General features: G+C 34.7%; 1 protein-coding gene across 2 annotated transcripts in view; it reads left to right on the forward strand.

The window, feature by feature from the left end:
• Positions 1–25681, forward strand: part of RAB28 (RAB28, member RAS oncogene family) — a 96899-nt gene that overhangs the window by 18209 nt on the left and 53009 nt on the right. For both annotated transcript variants that reach the window (XM_060086276.1, XM_060086364.1), the window contains exon 4: positions 3604–3733. In XM_060086276.1, the coding sequence (XP_059942259.1) occupies positions 3604–3733 (130 nt within the window). The remainder of the gene's footprint in view (positions 1–3603; positions 3734–25681) is intronic.

Consider the following 25681-nt stretch of genomic DNA (forward strand, 5'->3'; position numbering starts at 1 on the left):
TTACAATGGTTACTTTCTCTCTTCTCATGCCAGAGCCATGAGGGGATTTTTCTTGACTCTTCACCATGAGGATCTTGTGGGGTTCCTAGAGGTAAAACTCATGAAAGTATGGGGGTATCCCAAAGACTGTGTCCCCCAGGAGTTTCTCATCTTCAAGCTAGCCCACATTCAGCCTCCAACAATTCATCAAAATGACCATTTAAATGTTTCTACTATTTACTGGCTCTAGTGGCTTTTGTTCCAGGTAAGCAGATTTTGGCTGTGACTCTCTGGATTCACCCATCACTCCTGATTTCAGGGTGGCAATTTACCCTGCAAACTCAGCTCTCTGTTTTGTCCAAGAAAAGTCATGGATTTTCAGTTTGTCCAGCTTTTTTCTTATTGTAAGAACAGACGTGATGACTTCCAAGCTTTTTACATGTCTGAGCTGAAACTGAAAGTCTTAGAACTTCTTTTGTATGTTAATGTCTTTGGTTTTCTCATTTCTCCTTCTCAGTTTTTAACCACATGGGTGTAGGTCAAAACTGGTACAAAATTGTCATATTAGGAGCAAAGATAAAAATCATAATTTTTGCATTAAATGGTTTTGAGAAATGGATATATGAACTGATAGATGTTTGGGTTGGTAGATAGCTAGATTAATGAAAAGGTGTTTATCCTTCTATCTTTCTTATGAGTCCTGGACAATTCATAGGTATTGCTGACTGAAGAATATTGGGATATATTGGTTTAGATGAGAAATTGGCAAATTTCCTTGAAAAGCCAGATAGAAAATATTTTAGGTTTTGCAGGTCAGACTGTCTCTGCTGCAGCTGCTCAACTCTGCCATTATAGTGCAAAAGCAGCCATTGATAACACTTAAGTGAGTGTGGCTATGTTTCAATAAAAGTTTATTTACAAATATAGGCTATGAGCTGGATTTGACCTGGGGGCCATAGTTTACCAACTCCTGGTCTAGATCAGTGATAGTTAATTTTTATTCTATAGCTCTGGTCTAGTACTGATTATCAAGAGATGCTGGCCATGTTTTGTTTGCATATATTCTATTATGTTCAGATATTGAACCATGTTGCGATGAATATTTTAATATATTCGTTAGAAGGGTTCTAAAAATTTTAAGGTTTAAGAGGCACCGTAGGTCAAGGCTCAGTTTATGAGAGTGAAAAACAGTCTCACATTTGCCCTGAAAATGTGATTCATATTCATTCAGAATAATAATAAAAAAGTTCCCAGTAAATGTGTAGTTTGTTAGTTTTAAATTGTGTATTTTTATTACTTTACATAATCAGTTAGGCTTGACAGGTATTATGAAGGTGGATGACAGAAGCATTGCCCAAGATCAATAGATGGTAGGGCCAGGAATACAATCCAAAGGCAATCTGACTTCTAGGGCAGAGCTCTTTCAACATAATATATTGTATCACTCATGTCATCTGGAGGTGGAGTCAATAGATTGAATATTAGCTTTGTTCAGAGGCTAATTCTGGGACATTATTCTTAATAAGAAAAGTAGGATTATGTTCATTATTTCAAATAATTCTGTGCTGGCCATTATTTCAAAGCATTTGGGAAGGCAGAAATAGATTTATAAGTTACTAAAATAAATCAGACAAACAATTTTGCTTAAAAATTATGGAATAATTAAGTTGAAAGGGATATAGAGTGTTTAATTCAATGATCTAACTTTAGAGGAAAATAACTTGAGACCCAGAGAAGCTAAGTGACTTGGGGGCCAGTGTAGTTTAACAAAAGAGCATGCAATATATGTAAATTAAGCCATCATGCTGTATGCCTTAAACTTGTACAGTGATGCATGTCAACTATTTCTTAATAAAACTGGAAAAAGCATAGTACTGGAAGTTCATAATAGTAGTAAGCTAGAGCCACATTGGGAAAGTCAGTTGTTAAATTTTCAGGAATTTTTGTGAGCTGGTTATTGAATATATTCATGATTAAAAACATATAAAAACTCATAAATTATATTAAAAACAAAGATTTATATGATCAAAATGCATCACTTACTGATTATTTTATTATATATTTCTGTTGTCTACACTCTTGAGGTTATTTATAACTAGTGTATCTGTATGGTGGAAGTGCTGTGTAGTGGTGTCCTACCCAACTCTGTTCAGTGAAGTGACATTGATAGCTTTAAAATGACCACAGGGGAGTATTTACACTACAGAAATTGGCAGATGCTTCAAATAACATTCTCTCATCCCTTCCCCACCGCTGCCGTGCCTCAAGCTGGTTAATTAATATTTACCAGCATATCATTGGCCATGACTTCTGTGTTATATACTTGCCTGTTTATGTGCCTGGCTTTGCTGCAAGACTGTGAGTTCCTTGAGGTTGTTCCTCATATCCCTGGTACCCAGCACAATGCTTGGCATATAGTTGGCATACAAATTTTTGTAGACTGAATGGGTGGACTTTATATTCATTCAGTCCTCGATTCAAATCCTGGCTCCATGTGACTTCGTGTTTATTAGTAAAATGAGGATAATAATACCAGTCTTGCATGATTTTTGTGAGGATTAATGGAAAGATCCAGATATCTGTCTGGTACATAGTAGGTGTAAAAAAGTAGTCAACGTTTATGATTATAACTTAAGAAGAAGGAGACATAAATGCCATTAGGGTCCAGACTTAAATATGCAGAGAGCTTTGTATTAAGTATTTGACTACAAATTGGATGAGAATCAAGAATGTGGCAGTGTTATTTTTGTGAGTGTACATACTTCTTCTCCTTCCCACACAAAATAATGGGATATATTAAAAGGAATATGATATATAAGAGGCAGGAAGCAATCCCTCTGTTGTATTTGGCTTTGTTCAGGCTCTTATTACAGTATCAGGTCCAGTTTTACATTGCTCATTTTAAAGAGGATGTCAAAAAACTATATGTAGCATGTCCTGGGAAGAACCAACAACTATGATTAAAGGGATAGAAAATAGGTCCTTTGAGGCAAGTTTAAGGAATTGAGTTTGTTTATTCTTGAAAGGAGATGGTGAAGGAGTTACTTAACTATCTTCAAGTACATGAAGGGTTATTATAAGGAGGACACTCTCATGTTGTTCTGCAAATGCACAGAGGACCGAAAGAGGAAATCGACTTATTTCATTTAAAGAAAATTGTGTTAAACACTGAAATTGACTGTCAGGGGATGTCATGGAATCTCCATTTTTGAAAATATTTAAAAAGAGCAGCAGCAGATGGTTGTTTATTGAAAGGTTTAAATGTTTGACCTCATGAAAGTGACAGGCAGAATTGTAGAACTTGAAGCTTTTTTCACCTCTATGATATGATTTTCTTATATTTTATTGAAACTTACCAGGCATATCCCAGATATCTCATTGGAAAACCACTTACAGTTTGATAAAATTATTCTTTAGCTTGCATTGTATCTTAATTGCTGGATTTATCTTGAATGAAGACATTCAGTATTATCTGTCTGCTAATACCTAAATTGAAGTCAGATACAAACAGTCCACATTTGTACTTTTTATACTCTATTCAACATATCTATTACTTAACAGTGTTCAGTATTAATATTTTTTAAAGTAGTATATATTAAATATTTTGTAACTCTTTTGCGACAGGGAATCCTCTTGGTATATGATATTACAAATTATCAAAGCTTTGAGAATTTAGAAGATTGGTATTCTGTGGTGAAGAAAGTGAGTGAGGAGTCTGAAACTCAGCCACTGGTTGCCTTGGTGGGCAATAAAAGTAAGTTATTAATGTTTATTTATATATAGTAAACTTTATTTGTCTATCCTGTAGTTTTTATTCCTAAAAAAAAATTGATGTTTGGAAACATAAATAGATACTGTTTTCCTGGAGTGAGCAAGTTGAGGAGAAAATTCCTAAAGATGTGTACAGTCTTTTCAATAACAGTTTGATGCTTGATCTATCGTAATTGCTCTGCCGCTTTGGCCAATTCCTTGTTAAGGTAAGTTCTGTTCTGCAGTGTGTGTGTGTTTTGGCTTCCTGTTGTCTAAGGAAGCAGCGTGGACTATTAAGAACAGCAACACAGCTGCAGATTTTATGATATTACACTGCAGCTTCAGCTCTGCCCCAGAGATTTTGAAAGATACATTTCATTAAATGATACCCTGTTCTAGGGAAGGAAGCAGTGTCTGCATGGAATTTTGTGTGCATTGTTCCTGGCTCTCAATGCTCATAAACTTCCTTTTCTAAATTTTTGAGGTTTGTTCTTAAATATAGATTTTTTTTTTTGAGAAAGAGTATATTGGGAGAGGAGTGGTGCTTGGTAAAAATGATGGATAAGTAATTTTTGAGATCTGTCTCTTGGGCTATGATATACAGCATATAAAAATTATAAGACTGAATTCAGTACAGGATTATTATTTGGTTCATAGTCCTGCAATGCATTTACCCTGGTAAAGGGGACCTTAATAAGAGTTCTCAAATATATAAGATATGATATTACCTAATCTTCTACAACTTATTTGAGGTCAGAAAAAGAGAAAATGAATTTAAATTATACCATGGAGGATTCAGGTCAGGAACTGTTTCCTGACTATAAGCTTTGTTAAATCAATACCCAAGTATACTACCAAGGGAATTATCTACTCCAAAAGTCTTTAAAAATACAGTGCATTTTTTTTGTCTATAATTGTTTAGGAAATAGTACTTCCTGAAGGACCAAGTCATGATTTTTTCATTATGTGGTTTTGCACACTTAGATGAACATTCAATAAATCCAAGCCTTACTTCAAAACCATTACAAAACAGGTGTGGATATCATTTCTCTGAAGAGTTAAAAATATAAATTTTATAATACTTTCTAGAAAACAGTATCACATATCACAAAATGTATGGCTTGGGTAAAAGAAACATTTTTTTTTTAAAGCTTTAATTAAATTTTGCTCATCTATTTTTTAGATCTAATTGAGTGAATCAGATGCTTTTCAATTCATTGAAATCCCCCTTTACAAATCATAAGTTTTGATGAGCTTAGGTTCTGTTTCTGAGTGCAGCTTTTCATTTTAGGAGATCATTTGTTAGTCATTAGTCATGTCACCAAAGCATTGGTTTATATTATAGTTAAATTTGTGCTTTATTGGAAGTTTTCCTTCACCTTTTGGGAAATTATAGAGTAAGGGAGTGATGGGGGTTTGGATTTGTTTTCATTTCTTTCAGGATATAATCTAACTACATCTGGAGTAATGGTGTAGTGGTGCAAAATTATATACATTATGTTATGTGTTTATGCTATCCTGTGAGGCCTCTGCCATTGGTCACTGTCTAAGACAGGATGTCAGGCTAGATGGGCTATTGGACTGTGCTGGTGATGCCATTCCTGGGTTTCAAAAACAAACATTTATATAATTATATGAATTTATGCAAAAAACTGTTACAGTGTTATGTTTGAGATTTAATTGCATGAAAGTCAAAAGAATTTTTTTACTTTTGGTTTAGCTCTAACCCCTTTCTTGTATTTATAATACTCTCTTTCAGAATGCGATCATATAATAGAGTATGCAGTCACACAGAATGTTACATGTGTAAAATTAAGTGATTAGAGATGAACATTTTCCTGGATATTATTTACTGCTATCTGTCACCGGCCCAGTTTCATATGATCAATATGATCATGTAGTGAATGATCTTATAATTTGTGTTTACAAGTTGATGTTACATTATAGTAGTATGTACTCATTTTGGGGATATAATTATATTAAAAAGCAAAGATTTTGTTTTTGAGCAACACCAAACTAATTAAAGAGATTTTATTAAGAGTTTCTATATCAAGGGCCTCATGAAACATTGGAAGGTTTTCCAAGTTAAGGAAGCAGCTCCCAGATTCAGAGAATGTTCCAGATGGCAAGGCTTTCACAGTTGTTTCATCTGACTTTTTTCATTCATCAGATGAGTGTTATATTTGTTCAATCTGTTGTTTCTTTTTATTCCTCTTTTTCTGCTTTCTCTTGAGTTAATTGATCATTTATTATTATTATTATTATTTTATTTCACCTATTAACTTATACATATTATATATTTATATATTATATTCTTAGTTGTTTCCTTAAGATGTTCACTATACATCCTTAATTAGTCTACCTTCAAATAATAATAGTATATCTCTTCGTGTGTAGTATAAGGAACTTAAACATTAGTGTTTAATTACCTCCCGCCCCAATCCTTTGTGTTATTATTGTCAGATATATTTTTACATATTCTATAAATAATTTTTGCTTTAAACAATCATTCGGCTTTTAAGAGCAATTAAAAATAAGAAAAAAGGTACATTTTATTTTACATTTGCTTATTACATTGCCAGCACTCTTTATTTATCTGTTTAGATCCAAGAGTCTGTTTGATAGCAGATTCTGTTTGAAGAACTTCCTTTAACATTTCTTTTAGAGTAGATCTATTGACAATGAATTTCCTCAATTAAAAGCAAAGACTTTAGATACTGGTTAAAGGCAAAGCAAAGGAAGCATGATGGGAAGACGTTTGAAGCTGAATTATTATGATCATTATCTACACAGAGTCATCATCTGCCTAAATGAGCTTTTAAAAATTCGTTATTCTGTCCTATTCTTTGCTTGAATAGAAAGCATATGTTGAAAAGAAGTATGTGTAGGCTATGAAAATATTGGCAGCGGTAGCTAACTTTTAGCCAAAGTTTAGCAAAAAGACGGGATAGAGAAAATTTCCATACAAAGAGTGTGTGTGTGTGAATTTGTCCCATAGTAAGAGCTTATAATTAGTAAGTTATAAAATCATGTACTTTTTATTAAAGTATGGTAAACTCTCAGAAATTTGGGCTGAGGATTGAGAATAGTTTTAGGCAAAGATGAATTACAGGTTTATTTTTGTAAAAATTGCATTTTATTATGGTTTAACTAGTGTAGGTTAATGATATAGCCAGCAGAGGAAGGGACTTGCTTTAATGAAATAGAATTGATAATTAGTAAGTTAATTATTTCAGTATATAATACTTAAAAGTATATAATATATTTGACCCTTGAACAACACAGGGGTTAGGGGCATAGTTCCTTCCTGCAGTCAAAAATCCACGTTTAACTTATAGTCAGCCCTTTGTAAACTCTGTTCCTCCTTATTCACGGTTCTGCATCCATGGATTGAATCAACTTCGGATCATGTAGTACTGTCGTATTTACTATTAAAAAAAAATCTGCATGTAAGTGGACCTGCACAGTTCAAACCAGTGTTGTTCAGGGGTCAACTGTACTTAAAACAAATTAATTTATTTTATTTTATATTCAATTCTAAAAGGTTATAAAACAGTAGTGTTATTTCTTTGTACTGTTTAAGATTTTAAGTGAAGTATTGAGTCATGGTTAAGATCAGAGGGTTTTAAGTTTAGACAGACTTTGCTTACAAGCCCAGTTTCTTCACTTATCAGCAGTGTAACATCAGACAATTTACTTTATGTCTTTAAGTCTCAATTTCTTCATCTGGAAATAAGTATCATGGTTTCTGTCTGATAAAGTTGGTTTAAGGATTAAATGAGCTATTACATAAAAACACTTAGAACATATTTCCTGTACACTGTAAGTGCTCAGTAACTATTAGTTATTATTATTAACCATAATAGCCTTCTAAAAGCATGGACTATAGCTTCAGTTAGAAAGATCACAAGTTCCAAATTAGTACAACTGACATAGATATTTTACAAAAGTAGCCTGAAGAAAATGGTTCCTAGAGAATTCCTTTGTTGCCATCTTATTCCTTGCTTTTTACCATGATAGTTCTCATGCTGTGTGTTTGGTAGGGCAATTCATTCAGAAAACATTCTCGAGTGCCAGCTATGTGTATTCAGCTAGCCATTGTTAATTTGTGCAAAGGTTGAACCACAGAGAATGCTTAAGGAGTGATTGGGACCTGCTAATCTGTGTCTTAATTTTGTTCTTTTTCTCTACCATCTTCAAGTTTTCTAGGAATTTGATTTCTTTTGCTTGGTCTGGTTGTTGGGATTAATAAATAAAATTATGTTCAAATTTCCATGGAAGGCCCTACTTTTCCCTAGTGAGGTAAAAAAATATTCCTGGTAGTAACTTTCAAAATGGGAAAGAGGGAGGACTTCCCTGGTGGCACAGTGGTTAAGAATCCACCTGCCAATGCAGGGGACACGGGTTCGAGCCCTGGTCCGGGAAGATCCCACATGCCGCGGAGCAACTAAGCCCGTGTGCCACAACAACTGAGCCTGCGCTCTAGAGCCTGTGAGCCACAACTACTGAGCCTGCGTGCCACAGCTACTGAAGCCTGTGCACCTAGAGCCCATGCTCCACAACAAAGAGAAGCCACCGCAATGAGAAGCCTGCGCACCACAACGAAGAGTAGCCCCCGCTCACCTCAACTCGAGAAAGCCTGTGTGCAGCAACAAAGACCCAAATGCAGCCAAAAATAAATAAATAAATAAATTTATTAAAAAAAAATGGGAAAGGGTAAGTCATCTACTTATTCTGTGTGTTTTGTGGAAGTTCCATTGGAGTTTGATGATGTCTTCGGCTCCAAGTATAGTGCATTGTCTGATTGGCTATGAATATAGCCACAGAAGCACCTGGAAACAATTATATTACCATCTAAGGCAACTTCTGCACCAGGCTTAATACCCGATTTCCTGGCCTTCAAGGTCTTGCTCTCCCAGCATCGGGGCACTCTCACTTGATCAGAGCCTGCACTGCAGAACCTAGGGATTTTCAATATATGACCACTTATTACAGGCTTATTACAGGTGCACCTGACCATGGCCCAACACACAATCATCAACTCTCATGTGAACTATGGCACTAGCTTCCTAACTCTTCCTCCTGCTCTTAGCTTTGATCTCCTAAATCCAGTTCCCAAATGGCAAATCATACTGTATGACTTCTCTCCTTAAAACCTTCTAGTGCTTTCTCATCACACTAGAATGAAATCCAAACTCCTTATCCAATTTCATCAAGCACAGGGTTATCTGGCTCCTACCTACATCTCAGACCTCATTTTCTACTAAATGCTCCCTTGTCCACTATATGTGTAAGGCACACTTGTCTTGGCTGGCTCCATTTTGTCATTTGGATCTCATCTTAAATGTCATCTCCTCAGAGTTGCCTTCTTTGACCACTCAAATCTAAACGAGTCATCAAGTCCCTTTTTGTCAGGACGTTCTGTTTCAGTTATTTGCATAGTCTCATTGTCATCTGATATCATTTCTTGTTTGTTTCTTGTCTGTCTAAGCTCTGTGAAAGCTAGGGACCTCATCACTTAGAACAATGTCTGAATGAATGAATACCAAATGAATGGATAAAAGTCTTTTCAGGAAGACCCTGTTGAAATTAAAAGTGTATATGGCCTGGGATATGTTATTCAGGGAAAATGGTTTTCTTAATAAGGAAAAATACATAGTAGGTAACAGGGAACTTATTAGATGGCCTTCAGGCCCAACTGGCCTAGTGAATTCCACTCTGGTGAATAATGTCAGAGTTTCTTAAGAAACACATTGAAGTTATATTATGCTGGATCATGTTAGAGATAAAATGTCATAGATTTTATATCATGACTTTAGGTTAAATAAATTTAAAAAAATTAAGAATTTTGCCGCATTTTCTTGTGACTTTTCCATACTGATAGAAACTAACACTTTCAACTTTTTATTTACAAATTTTAAATTTTGGTGCTTTATTTAAAAATCAGAGTCTGCACTCAAATACACTTTTAGTTTTTCTTTTAGTGTTTCAGGGAAAGTTCAAATTAAAATGAAATGAACACTCAGGAATATTAATTTTTTAAAGATTAATTTTGTATTCAATCCATGTTTTATAACCACATGGCATTTTAATTTGTCATTTTGTTATTTTCTATCTTTAAGCTGTTATGTTTTCCTACTATCTGATCCATCACCTAGTTTCTTCCCTGACTAGCTAACATTCTCAGTTGGATAGATTGTAAACAGAAATTAACAGGGTTGCATAGGAGCTGCCCCCTTCCTGATTTATAGCATCTTAGTTAGTGGAGGGGTGGTGGTTATCAGTAACTTGTATTGGGAGTAGGAATTATCATGCTCCAGTATAGAGTGGATGGATGAATGATTTCTGCTCTTAAAGATATTAAACAGATCCTTTCCCAAATAAAGACTAATAACTCAGATTTTTAAACAATCTTCATGACAGATGAGGGCATAGAGAAGAGTGCATCAACACTAATTAACAATGTTGAGTGTATATTCTTCTTAACAGTGATTGATTGTTCTTGGAGTACTATCTCTGCCCAGGAAGTGATGTTTTACACTGTGAGGTTCAAAGGTTACATTTTAATGTACCCTGTAAGTTGTGTTCCCTGAACTCCATGGAAATGTATTAGTAAAACAAGTAAATTTTAAGTTGAAAATTTTACTGATGCTCAGTAAAGTTATCAAGACTTTTAAAGACTATTCTTTATTCTTAGTAATAGATGAGTATAAGAGATGGCTTTATGTCCAGCTTTAAGAACTTTATGGGAATTTACATGAAAGTACTTACCTATTCTGTGACTCTTTTGAGTTTTCAAAAATTCTTATTGTATCTGGAGAGTGGAAATGTGAAACTATGAAGTAAGTAACATATACTTTGATTCCTGTTTTGAAGGATTCATATCAAGTTCTATAAAATTTATCATCTACAATATTTTAACAAAGTGAACAAGTGAGTCATTATTACCAGTTTGTTTAAAAGAGTTTACAATTTATAAAGCATAAACAAAAACTCTTTTGAGGATTTGAAAAGTTCATTCTGTTTATACAGTCTAAATTATAACATTCTGCGCCTTACCCATTTACTTTAATATGGTTCTTTTTGTTCTGGTGATAGTAATCCCAAAAGTATCAGACCCAAGTGTCTTTTTCAGATGGACCTAAGGTTTCTGTTGTTTCATTTTTTATCTTTTTTCTTTTTCCTCTCTTTACATGTAAATTTGTCAAATAGAGCCATGATTATTTACATACTGGAGGATGCTGGTAGCATCTTATTCTGATACTGATAGCGTCAGTGTTCTGTATACTGAGTGAGAGAGTATTTTAATACATATGCTTACAGCTGTTCTCTTATGTGGTATTTCATACTCCTACTGTACTTTAAGAACACTGATAGTATTTCAGGTTTAATTGGTTGAGTAGTTTTATCAAATTAAATGCATAAGCTTGCATTCACACTGGTGTTGTGACTGATATATTGGGGAAGAAAATGTCAAATAAGTGCTTTTTCATAATACTAATCAGAAACCACTTTTCACCTGACAGTTGTTGCAGTGATGTTATTATGTCAATTCATAGTTACTTTTTTTTAGTTGGCCTACTTTAAACCATTTTGGCAGTATTACAGTTTACTTAGCTTGAGAAGTTTAAGGATTTTGTGGTTTTGTTTTGTTTGTTTTGGGGGAATTGTGTAAGCATTTCGGTCATAGCAATCTGTTTATATGATTTCTGTCTGTCTTTCATTGTCATGATAGAGGAAGTTTATTAAATGCTAAAGAAAGCATAATCCACCTGTTGTTTCTTTTATGATGACTGATTTTAAATTTTAGAAGCAATTAATTATTAAATATTGAATTAATATTAAATAAAATATTAAAAAAGAATACAGCTATAAAAACTTTGTGAAAAGATTTGAGATTTTTATTAATGTAATTTAAGTCCCTTTAATGATTTATTTTACTTTATATTTGCTGTGATTGTTTAATAAATCCAATATAGATTAAAAGAACACTAGAGTGGGGATCAGAAAACTTTGTCCTGCTACTGTCATTTTATCTAGCTACATTACCTTGGCAATTTATTTAATCACTTAAGATGATCCTCCTCATGTATAAAATAAGGTGATTGTACTAGGCAATCATGAGCACCTTCTATTCCTAAAATATGATGACCCAAACTATGTTTAGTTGTAAGTCTGATTAATTGAACATATTTGTTGCCATACAATTTTTTAAAATTTATTTATTTAATTTATTTATTTTTGTGGTACGCGGGCCTCTCACTGTTTTGGCCTCTCCCGCTGCGGAGCACAGGCTCCGGACGCGCAGGCTCAGCGGCCATGGCTCACGGGTCCAGCCATTCCGTGGCATGTGGGATCTTTCCAGACCGGGGCACAAACCCACGTCCCCTGCATCGGCAGGCGGACTCTCAGCCACTGCGCCACCAGGGAAGCCCGCCATACAATTTTAAGAGAGTTTAACTTTTCATGTGATTGAAATCCTGTCTTCTTATCTTTGCAGAGATGATTTCTTAGGCTCATTTTATCATTCAGTTATTAGATTATTAAGTATCCATTTTCTATATACATGAATAGGTGCATATACCTAATAACAATAAATATAACCAAGATTTATTGAATTCTTAGTATTTGCCAGGCACACCCTGGAAATATGACCAACTTTCAAGTGCTTTTGGGGCTCTAAAAATAGCATTTCTTTTTTTTGAAGTATAGTTGATTTACAATATTATGTTAGTTTAGGGTAAACAACATCATGATTCAATATTTTTATAGATTATACTCCATTTAAAGTTATAAAGTATTGGCTATATTCCCTATGCTGTACAATATATCCTTGTAGCTTATTTCTTTTATACATAGTAGTTTGTACGTCTTAAGCCCCTACCCTATCTTGCCCCTCTTCCCTTCCCTCTCTCTACTGGTAATGACTAGTTTGATCTCTATAATGTTCTGAAAAGTCACCATTTTTAGAGCAGAGTTTTTTATTTTATTTTTTTACCGTTTGGAATTATGTAGGTGTTCTGTAACTAAAGCTCCATGAAGTCAGAGACTTGTCTACCTTGTTCACTGCTGTGTCTCTAGTATCAAGCTCAGTCCCTGGCACACAGAAAATGCTCAATAAATACTTGTTATGAATGACTAGAAAATTATTAATTCTCTACCTTAGTAAAAGATAAAACTATGGAAATTTTGAGATGATAAAGAGAAAGTAATACTGTTTTTTTCCCTAGCTTTTGTAAAACTCTGAGGCTAAGTTTTTCATCTGGAAGAGGCATATAATAACAGCCTCGCTTGGTGCTTATGAGTTACTACTACATAAGATCATGTAGGGCCTCCCTGGTGGCGCGGTGGTTGAGAGTCCGCCTGCCGATGCAGGGGATATGGGTTCGTGCCCCAATCTGGGAGGATCCCATATGCCGCGGAGCGGCTGGGCCCGTGAGCCATGGCCGCTGGGCCTGCGCATCCGGAGCCTGTGCTCCACAACGGGAGAGGCCACAACAGTGAGAGGCCCGCATACCGCAAAAAGAAACAAAAAAAAAAAAAAAAAATAAGATCATGTAAAATGCCTCTTACATTACACACATAGTTCTTTTGAAAACTAAACTCTTAGCCCTCATCGCTTAATTTTCAGTCAAAATTTTAACTTTAAAAAGATGAGAAGTGGTATTTTCCCTTATGGATATTTATTTTATAGTGTGTTCTAGCACCTTAGTATCTTTAATATAGAGACAGTATAGAGTAGTGGTCAAGGACACAGACTTCTAAGTAAGACCACTTAGGTTTAGATATGGGCTCACTTATTTAAATGTGTGACCATGATAAGGTACTCACCCTCTTTGTACCTTAGTTTTGTCATCTGTAAAACGGAAATAACAATAGCACCTACCTTATAAGGAGGTCGTTATAAAAATTAAATATATATAAAGCTCCTAAAACCATGCCTGGTATATATAGGTGCTATATGTGTTAGTTGTTGTTATTGTATTTCCCACTCTTTCTCCAGATCCTCTCTTCTAGTTATGGGTAATGGGAGGAAGTATTGCTAAGTCTCGTATTTTTTTAATTTAAGGATTTAAAAATCAAAAACATTAAAAATTTTGTGAAATGTCTTTGAAATACATAAAAAATGATTAAAATTTTGGTTATAATTATTGTTTGGAAGTCACCCTTCATTTAACTTGTAGTTTAGAAGTATATTTTTCTGAAAAAATATTTAAATTCAGTTAATGGAGGTGATATAATTTTGATATTCAATCTGAATGGTGAAAGCTGGTGTACAGTTGCCATGAATTTTTATCTCAAGTTTATTTTGCTTTGTAGACATGTGTCTAATAAAAAAAAAGATGCTGCATAAACCATCGTTGGAGTTTGAATGTACTTCTGTTTTTGGTTGAGGTATAAATGTTATTTCTGGCTGTGTCCTTCATACTTAGCTCTTCTTACAACAAATGGAAAGGCCTTAATTGTACCTAAGGGAATAGTTAATCCACAGTGGACATATGGTGGACAAAAGCTGAGTCTAGTAAATGAAATAAAATTATAAATGGTAAAGATTTGAATGCTTACAAAGTCTGGCAGCTATAAAAGATAGTGTATTGTTTGAGATTAGCAAATTTTCTCTGAAGCATGATAGTAATAATTCTTTTCTTGGTGTGTTTTTGTTGTATGTTTATATGTAAATTTGACTGAAAGACATACTCTCAACTTATGTATAAAGCATATTTGTCTTTTTTTAATTGTTCATTAAGCTTTGTGATGTGACTTTGACATCAATAATAAAGGCTGATGATATCACATTTTTGGAAAGTTACTGCTCCTTTGATTGGGGGCAGTTAATTAGCATTAACCCAGAACAGCTCTTGGGCTTTATGGATTTGAGCATTATATGTGGTTGCACTGCTCCAGCAAAAGGTTAAGTATTAATGGAAAATGGTCACAGCCCTTTTACTTAAAGAAAACATGTTACTTGTAAGTTTTCTTTTGATTTTACTTTTACAGTTACATTGAATGTCTTCATTCATTTAGCCATCCATAAAGCAAATATTGTTGCACATGCGGTGGATAATAAGTCTTTTTAGGACTACTTGTGTGGCATGTCACAGATCATTAACTGCAAGTAACCACCTGACTTGAGGGAAGCCTGGAAGCATCATTATAGTGAAATAAGCTTTTATTTAGGTATCACTGCAGCACATTGATTTATTGAAATGTCACCAATTGCTACTGTGAAAATATATTCTCATTATCATTCAGGGAATGGTAAAAATTAACCACTGTATACTGTAAAAGATATATATTGCTAACAGTGGAAAAAATAAGAATAAATATTATGGTCTGTATTTTTAAATAATTAAATAATTAATTAGATGATTAGGCTAAATTAGGTAATTCTTGTAGGATGTTTTCACATCTATGTGATTCTATACATGTGTTAAAGGCATGTTCTCAGTTCTTTCTAATTTGAAATACCGTAAAATTAGGCAGCATAGAAAGATAATAGCAAACTTAATATAACTATTGTATTTAAGACAGTCAATCCATCAAGTAATAAGTTCTTTCTGTGAGCACATGGCTGCTTCCTAGGCATATATATCATGAATCCAGCCTTCAAGAAACTTGTCTTTTTGTGGAAATAAGATTAGCATAATGGACAAAAAGTACAAAAGAAAAACAACATATAGTTTAGCACTACTGTATCAATGAGAGGGAAAGGATTAAGAGGAATGTAGACCTCAAACTGAGTTTTTGCAAAACTGGTAGGGTTTGGATACATCTTGTTATAGGTAAGTGTTGAGCCAATTCAAGGGTATCTCTGCATTTGGAATTTAATGTTGACTTAAAAAATTTTTTTTAAATTTATTTCTTATTGGAATATAGTTGATGTACATTGTTGTGTTAGTTTCAGGTGTATAGCAAAGTGAATCAGTTTTACATATATCCACTTTTTTTAAGATTCTTTTCCCATATATGTCATTACAGAGATTGAGTAGAGTTCCCTGTGCTATACAGTAGGTCCTTATTAGTTATCTATTTTATATATAGTAGTGTGTATCTGTCAATTCCAATCTCCCAATTTATCCCTACTCTCCTTTCCCCACTGGTAACCGTAGGTTTGTTTTTTACATCTGTGACTCTACTTCTGTTTTGTAAATAAGTTCATTTGTACCATTTTTTTGGATTCCATATATAAGTAATATCATATGATATTTGTCTTTCTCTGTCTGACTTCACTCGGTATGACAATCTCTAGGTCCATCTGTGTTGCTGCAAATGGCATTATTTTGCTCTTTTTTATGGCTGAGTCATATTCCATAGTATATATGTACCACATATTTATCCATTCCTCTGACGATGGACATGTAGGTTGCTTTCATGTCTTGGCTATTGTAAATAGTGCTGCAATGAACATTGGGGTGCATGTATCTTTTCAAATTATGGTTTTCTCCAGATATATGCCCAGGAGTGGGATTGCTAGATCATATGGTAGTTCTGTTTTTAGTTTTTAAGGAACTTCCATACTGTTCTCCATAGTGGCTGTACCAATTTACATTCCCACCAGCAGTATAGGAGGGTTCCCTTTTCTCCATACCATCTCCAGCATTTGTTGTTTAGATTTTTTGATGATGCATTTCTCTAATAATTAGTGATGTTGAGCATCTTTTCATGTGCTTTTAGGCCAACTGTGTGTGTTTTATGGAGACCTCCTAGAGTAATGAAAATAAAAACAAAAAATAAACAGGACCTAATTAAACTTAAAAGCGTTTGCACAGCAAAGGAAATCTTAAACAAAACAAAAAGACAACCCACAGAATGGGAGGAAATATTTGCAAACGAAGTGACCAACGAGGGATTAATCTCTAAAAAGAGCTCATGCAGTTCAGTATCAAAAAACAAACAACCCAATCAGAAAATGGGCAGAAGGAGCAATCCCACTACTGAGCATATAACCTGAGAAAACCATAACTCAGAAAGATACATGTACCACAATGTTCATTGCAGCTCTATTTACAATAGCCAGGTCATGGAAGCAACCTAAATATCCATCGACAGATGAATGGATAAAGAAGATGTGGCACATATATGCAATGGAATACTACTCAACCATAAAAAAGAACAAAATTGAGTTATTTGTAATGAGGTGGATGGACCTAGAGACTGTCATACAGAGTGAAGTAAGTCAGAAAGAGAAAAAACAAATACTGTATGTTAACGCATATATATATGGAATCTAAAAAAATGGTACTGATGAACCTGGTGTCAGGGTAGGAATAGAGATGCAGACATAGAGAACGGATTTGAGGACATGGGGGAAAGGGGAAGTGGGACAAAGTGAGAGAGGAGCATTGGCATATATACACTACCAAATGTAAAATGGATGGCTAGTGAGAGGCTGCTGTGTAGCACAGGGAGATCAGCTCGATGCTTTGTGACAACCTAGAGGGGTGGGATACGGAGGGTGGGAGGGAGGCTCAAGAGGGAGGGGATATGGGGATATATGTATACATGTAGCTGATTCACTTTGTTGTACAGCAGAAACTAACAGCATTGTAATGCAATTATACTCCAATAAAGATGTAAAAAAAAAAGAAAGAAAATGGGCAGAAGATCTAAATGTTGGCTTTTTTACCAAAAAAAAAAAAAAAAAAAAGAATCTCCTAAGAACTCATTTTAGAGTTTCTTAAAATATGAGTTCCACTTCCATATTTTGGTGTTTGTTTCCATGCTAGGAGGATCTAAATAACAAAAAATATTAGAGCCTGTATTAGTTTGCCAGGGCTGCCATAACAAAGTACCTCAAACTGGGTGGTTTAAACAACAGAAATTTATTTTCTAACAATTCTAGAGGCTAGAAGTCTGAGATCAAGGTGTCTGCAGGGTTGGTTTGTAGATGGCTGTCTTCTCCCTTTATCTTCACATGGTCTTTCCTTTGTGCATGTCTGTGTACGAATCTCCTCTTTTAAGGATCACAGTCATGCTGGATTAGGGCCCATCCATATAACCTCAGTTTTACCTTAATTACTTCTTTAAAGGCCCTATATTGAAATAAAGTCACATTCTGAAGGTCTGGGGGTTAAAACTTCAACATATGAATTTGAGGGAGGGCAGGGTTGACATAGTTTGGCCCAAAGCAGAGCCATTATGCTTTAATATGTTAGAAGTAAATCTCAAAGAATCATAGAAGTTGAAGCTAGAATAATACAGAAATCTTCTGATTTTATTATTTTATTTACTAATGAGGAAACCAAAATAAGAGCTCTTTTGAAAACGTTATTAAAATCAATGGACGTTAAATTTGTAGACCACCTTTGAATATTTAATATTTGAAACTGTGGATTAGTCAGATTATTTGAATAACTTTTTGTTTGTTATCAGAATCAAATGCACATACTATGCAAATTATTGGAAGAATGCTTCTAAAAGCAAATGGTGCCCTCCTCCTTTTTGTTCTGTTCTGGTACTTCTGAAATTATAATGGAAGCCAAAGGAAAGGAAAGTGGGTTGATTTACAGAAATAGAGTATCACATATGACTTTTAGAACCACGTAGTCATACGTTGAAGATACTGTGGGTTCAGGTCCAGACTACCATAGTAAAGCGAATATCACAACAAAGTGAGTCACACAAATTTTTTGGTTTCCCAGGGCATATAAATGTTATATTTACACTATACTGTAGTCTGTTAAGTGTGCAATAGCATTAAGTCTAAAAAAGCAACATACATACCTTAATTAATACTTTATTGCTAAGAAAACACTAATCATCATCTGAGCCTTTAGCAAGTTGTCGTCTTTTTGCTGGTGTAGGGCCTTGCCTCATTGTTGATGGCTGCTAAATGATCAGGGTGGTAGTTGACGAAGGTTGGGCTGGCTGTGGCAATTTATTAAAATAAGACAATGAAGTTTGCCTCATTGATTGATTTTTCCCTTCACAAATGCTTTCTCTTCTGCATGCAATGCTGTTTGATAGCATTTTACCCACAGTAGAACTTCTTTCCTCGGACATAAAAAAGAATGAAATACTGTTATTTGCAGCAACGTGGATGGACCTAGATAATATTCTGTTTAGTGAAATAAGCCTGACAGAGAAAGACAAATACTATATGATATCACTTATATGTGGAATGTAAAAAATAACACAAAGGAATATATATGTATATGTGAAACAGAATCACAGATACAGAAAACTTGTGGTTACCAAAGAGGAGAGGGAAGGGAGGAGGGACAAATTAGAAGTATGGAATCAACAGATACAAAATACTATATATAAAATAGGTAAGCAATAAGGATTTACTGTATAGCACAGGGAATTATACCAGTCATCTTGTAATAACCTATAATGGGATATAATCTGCAAAAATACTGAATTACTATGCTGTAAACCTAAAACTAACACAATATTATAAATCAACTATACTTCAGTAAAAAATCAACAACAAAAAATAGTCACCTGACAAAGAAAAAAAAATTGGAGCCAATCCCCTTAAACCCTGCTGCTGCTTTATCAACTCAGTTTATGTAATATTCTAAATCCTTTGTTGTCATTTCAGCAGTCTTCACATCATCTTTACCAGAAGTTGATTACCTCTCAAGCAACCACATTTTTTAGTTATCTGTAAAAAGCAACTCCTGATTCATTAAAGTTTTGTCATAAGATTGCAGCAATTCAGTCACATCTTCAGGCTCCACTTCTAATTCTAGTTCTGTTGCTGTTTCTGCTACATCTGCAGTTACTTCCTGCAATGAAGTTTTAAACCCTTCAGAGTCATCCAAGAGGGTTGGAATTAACTTCCATACTTCTGTTAATGTTGTTATTTTGACTTCTTCCCAAGAATCACTAATGTTATTTAATGGCATCTAGAATGATGAATCTTTCTAGAATGTTTTCAATTACTTTGCCCTGATCCATCAGAGGAATCACTATCTTTGGCAATTATAGCCTTACAAAATGTATTTCTTAGATAATAAGACTTGAAAGTTAAAATTACTCCTTGATCTATGGCTATGGAAAGGATGTTGTATTAGCAGGCATGAAAACATTAATCTCATTGTGCATCTCCATCAGAGCTCTTTGGTGACCAGGTGCATTGTCAGTGAGCAATAATATTTTGAAAGGAATCCTTTTTTTCTGAGCAGTAGGTCTCAACTGTGGGCTTAAAATATTCAGTAAACCATGTTATAAATAGATGTACTGTCATCTAGACTTTGTTGTTCCATCTAGGAGCACAGACAGAGAAGATATAGCATAATTCTTAAGGGACCTAGGATTTTTAGAATGGTAAATGAGCACTGGCTTCAACTTAAAGTCATGAGCTGCATTAGCCCCTAACAAGAGAGTCAACCTGTCCTTTGAAGGCAGGCATTGACTTCTTTCCAGTTGTGAAAGTCCTAGATGGCATCTTCTTCCAATATAAGGCTGTTATATCTACATTGAAAATCTGTTGTTTAGTGTAGCCACCTTCATCAGTTAACTTAGCTAGATCTTCTGGATAACCTGCTGCAGCTTCTCTATGAGTACTTGCTGCTTCACCTTGCACTTTTATGTTATGGAGATGGCTTCTTTCCCTAGACCTCATTAATCAACTTCTGTTAGCTGCAAACTTTTCTTCTGCAGCTTCCTTACCTCTCTAAGCCTTCGTTAGTTAAAGAGAGTGCTTTGCTTTGGATTAGGCTTTGACTTATGGGAATGTTTTGGCTGGATCATCTTCTATCCAGACCACTAAAACTTTCTCTGTATCAAGAAAAAGTTTGCAAATGATGCAACCAACAAGGGCTTAATTTCCAAAATACACAAACAGCTCCTACAATTCAATAACAATAAAACAAACAACCCAATCAAAAAATGGGCAGAAGACCTAAATAGACATTTTTCCAAGGAAGGCATACAGATGGCCAATAGGCACATGAAAAGATGCTCATTATTGCTAATTACTAGAGAAATGCAAATCAAAACTACAATGAGGTACATAGATACAATGGAATATTACTCAGCCATAAAAAAGAATGAAATAATGCCATTTGCAGCAATATGGATGGACCTAGAGATTATACTAAGTGAAGTAAGACAGAGAAAGACAAATATCATATATCACTTATATATGGAATCTAAAAAAAATGATAGAAATGAACTTATTTAGAAAACAGAAATAGACTCACAGACTTAGGAAACAAACTTATGGTTACCAAAGAAGAAAGGTGGGGGGGAGTGATAAATTAGGAATTTGGGGTTAACATATACACACTAGTATATATAAAATAGGTAAACAGCAAGGACATACTGTATAGCACAGGGAACTCTGCTCAATATTCTGTAATAACCTAAATGGGAAAAGAATCTGAAAAAGAATAGATACATGTATATGTATAACTGAATCACTGCCGTACACCAGAGGCTAACACAACATTGTAAATCAACTTTACTCCAATATAAAATAAAAATTTTAGAAAGTAGTAGAAAAGTTATTAAAAAAAACCTACAATGAGTTACCACCTCTCACCAGTTAGAATGACCATCATTGAAAAGTCTACAAATAATAAATGCTGGAGAGGGTGTGGAGAAAAGGGAACCCTCTTACACTGTTGGTGGGAATGTAAATTGATACAGCCACTGTGGAGAACAGTATGGAGCTTCCTTAGAAAACTAAAATTAGAACTACCATATGACCCAGTAATCCCACTACTGGGCATATACCTAGACAAAACTATAGTTTGAAAAGATACATGCACCACTGTGTTCATAGCAGCACTGTTTACAGTAGCCAAGACATGGAAATAGTCTAAATGTCCATTGACAGATGAATGGATAAAGAAGATGTGGTGCATATATACAGTGGAATATTACTCAGCCATTAAAAATAATGAAATAACGCTGTTTGCAGCAACATGGATGGACCTAGAGATTATCATACTAACTGAAGTAAGTCAGAAAGAGAAAGACAAATACCATATGATATCACTTATATGTGGAATCTAAAATATGGCACAGGTGAACATATCTATGAAACAAAAACAGACTTACAGATATGGAAAACAGATTGTGGTTGCCAAGGGGGAGAGGGGATGGGAGAGGGAAGGATGGGGAGTTTGGGATTAACAGATGCAAACTATTATATATAGGATAGATAAACCACAAGCTCCTACTGTATAGCACAGGGAACTATATTCAATATCCTATGATAAACCATAATGGAAAAGAATATGAAAGAGAAAATATGTATATATATATATATATAAAACTGAGTCATTTTGCTGTACAGCAGAAATTAAACAAAACATTGTAAATCAACTATAATAAAAACTTTTCTCCATATCAGCAGTAAGGCTGTTTTGCTTTCTTATCATTTGTGTGTTCACTGGAGTAGCACTTTTAATTTCCTTTAAGGACTTTTCCATTGCCTTCACAACTTGGCTAACTTTGACACAAGAGGCCTAGCTTTTGGCCTATCTCAGCTATTGACATGCCTTCCTCACTAAGCTTAATGATTCTAGATTTTCATTTAAAGTGAGAGACGTGTGACTCTTTCTTTCCCTTGAACACTTAGAGGTCATTGTAGGGTTACTAATTGGCCTAATTTGAATATTGTTGTGTCTCAGGGAATAGGGAGGCATGAAGAGAGAAAGAGAGACTGTGGAATGGCCAGTCGATGGAGCAGTTAGAACAGACACAATATTTATCGATTAAGTCTGCAGTCTTATATGGGTTCAGTTTGTGATGCCCCCAAACAATTACAACAGTAACATCAAAGGTCGCTGATGATACATCATCTTAAGAAATATAATAATAATGGAAAAGTTTGAAACATCATGAAAATTGCCAAAATGTGACACAAAAACACAGAGAGCAAATGCTGTTGGAAAAATGATACCAATAGACTTGCTCAATGCAGTGTCGCCACAAACCTTCAATTTTTAGAAAATGCAATACCTGCGAAGCACAATAAAGTGAAATGCAATGAAATGAGGTATGCCTGTATCTAACATTCAAGTGAACTCTTTTTTTGCTGAATATGCTAGGCTTAATTCCAGAAGATGGTCTATTTTATCTCTTTTTGAACTGATGGTTTTCTGTTGACTTTTTTCAAATTTAAAAAATATGATGCAAATGGAAATATAAACTTTAAAATTTTTGGAAGATGTTGAGGAACAAATGAACTATCCAAGGATCTGTTGGAAACATATAAAAAGTAACTGAGTTTTAATAAGAAGCTCTACCTAGTATTGTTATAATCTATCATATAGTCTCCATATAATCAAAGATTTGTTACTGATAGTTCTTCAAGTGGATCATCACAGTGAAAATTTTCAGGTGCAGCAAGGCAGTCATGATGCACTTGATGTGATCAGTTGGGCTCTGTATTATAAATACTATAAATATATATAATGTGATAAATATATATGATTACAGTTTATATTCTGATATGCTTTCTAAAGAGCGAGGAATGGGTGGAAATATAGTTAGTGCTTTGGGAATTGTATATATGTAATTGTGTTTGAGGGCATTATTCATTGTGTATTTGAGCAAAATTTAGGGATTAAGAGAGGGTTTAGGAGTTTTGTATGCATGATCTAAAGTTTTATTGGCTTTATTAATTCAGAGCGGTGAAATAGGAACAAACCACTTTCTATCACCTCAAGAGACTATTGACCATATTATACTTAAAAAATTTTGTCATAGTTACGGGATGCTATAGTTATGGGATTTCTAAAGAAAATTTAGATATAATTCACCTACCATAAAATTCACCATTTTAAAGTACACAGTTTTTAGTATATTCACTGGGTTGTGCAGCCATCACCACTATCTAATTCTAGAACGTTTCCTTTACCCCCAAAAGAAAGCTTGTACCCATTAGCAGTCACTGTTGCCCTTTCTCCTTCCTGCCATTTCCCCTCCCTAACTGCTGGCGAGGTACTAATCTACTTTCTGTTCCTATGGGTTTGATTATTCTATACATTTTGTATAAATGGAATCATGAAATATATGACCTTTTGTGTTTGGATTCTTTCACTTATAATAATGTTTTCAAGGTTCATTTATGTTATAACATGTATCAGTACTTCATTTCTTTTTATGGCTAAATAATATTCCATTGTATGGATATAACTTACCACATTTTGTTTACCCATTCATCAGTTGATGGCCATTTGGGTTGTTTTCCAGTTTTTGGCTATTATGAATAATGCTTTTACGAACATTTATGTATAAGTTTTTGCAGGGACATAGGTTTTTATTTCTCTTGGGAAGATACCTAGGAATGGAATTGCTGTGTCATATGGTAACTTACTTTTTGAGGAACTACCAGGCTGTTTTCCACAGCCGTTGCATCATTTCACATTCCTACCAGCGATGTATGAGGGCTGCAGTTTCTCTAGATCCTCACCACCACTTGTTATTTTACTTTAAAAAAAAAATTATAGCCATCCTAGTGTGTGTGAAGTGATATCTCATGATTTTGATCTTCATCTCCCTAACAATCATGTTGAGTATCTTTTCAGGTTCTTAATGTCTATTTCTATATCTTCTTTGGAGAAATACATATTCAAATCATTTGCCTGTTTTTAAGTTTTGTTGTCTTTAATTGTTGTGTTCTTTAGAGGATATTATACCCTTATCAGATATACAATTTATAAATATTTTATTTGATTCTGCAGGTTGGCTTTTCATTTTCTTAGGTCATTTGATACACAAAAGTTTTTGACTTTGATGAAATCCAATTTATTTTTTTTCTTTGGTTGTATGCTTTAGGTGTTATATCTAAGAAACTATTGCCTTATCCAAGGTCATGAAGATTTAATTTAATTTAATTTAATTTAATTTAATTTAATTTAATTTTTGTCTGCGTTGGGTCTTCATTGCTACATGCGGGCTTTCTCTAGTTGCAGAGAGCAGGGGCTACCCTTTTTTTTTTAAACATCTTTATTGAAGTATAATTCCTTTACAATGGTATGTTAGTTTCTGCTTTATAACAAAGTGAATCAGTTATACATATACATATATCCCCATATCCCCTCCCTCTTGCATCTCCCTCCCACCCTCCCCATTCCACCACTCTAGGTGGTCACAAAGCACGGAGCTGATCTCCCTGTGCTATGTGGCTGCTTCCCACTAGCTATCTGTTTTACATTTGGTAGTGTATATATGTCCATGCCACTCTCTCACTTTGTCCCAGCTTACCCTTCTCTTCATTGCGGTGTGCGTGCTTCTCATTGCGGTGGCTTCTCGTTGCAGAGAACGGGCTGTAGGCATGCAGGCTTCAGTAGTTGTGGCACGCGGGCTCAATAGTTGTGGTGCACGGGCTTAGTTGCTCTGTGGCATGTGGGATATTCCCAGACCAGGGACTGAACCCATGTCCCCTGCATTGGCAGGCGGATTCTTAACCACTGCACCACCAGGGAACTCCCAAGGTCATGAAGATTTATACCTACGTATTTTTTAAAGAGTTTTATGGTTTTAGCTCTTAAGTTTAGGTCTTCAATTCATTTTGAGTAAATTTTTTTAATATATTTATTTATTCATTTGGCTGTGCCAGGTCTCAGTTGTGACACGCAGAATCTTTGTTGCTGCATGTGGGATCTTTGCTGCGGCACGCGAACTCTTAGTTGCAGCAAGTAGGATCTAGTTCCCTGACCAGGGCTGGAACCTCGGCCCCCTGTATTGGGAGCGCAGCATCTTAGCCACTGGACCACTAGGGAAGTCCCTTGAGTAAATTTTTAAATGGTGTGAGTAGGAGTCCAAATTCATTTTGCATGTGGATATCCTGTTGTCTCAGCATAATTTGTTGAAAAGACTGTTCTTTTCCCATTGAATGGTTTTGGCACTCTTGCCAAAAATCAATTGACTATAGATATATGGATTTATTTCTGGATTCTTGCTTGTATTTCATTGATATGTATTTCTATCCTTATGCCATTACCACACTGTCTTATTACTGTAGCTTTGTGGTAAGTTTTGAAAT

Source organism: Mesoplodon densirostris, chromosome 1 (genome assembly GCF_025265405.1).
Source record: "Mesoplodon densirostris isolate mMesDen1 chromosome 1, mMesDen1 primary haplotype, whole genome shotgun sequence".
NCBI lineage: Eukaryota > Metazoa > Chordata > Mammalia > Artiodactyla > Ziphiidae > Mesoplodon > Mesoplodon densirostris.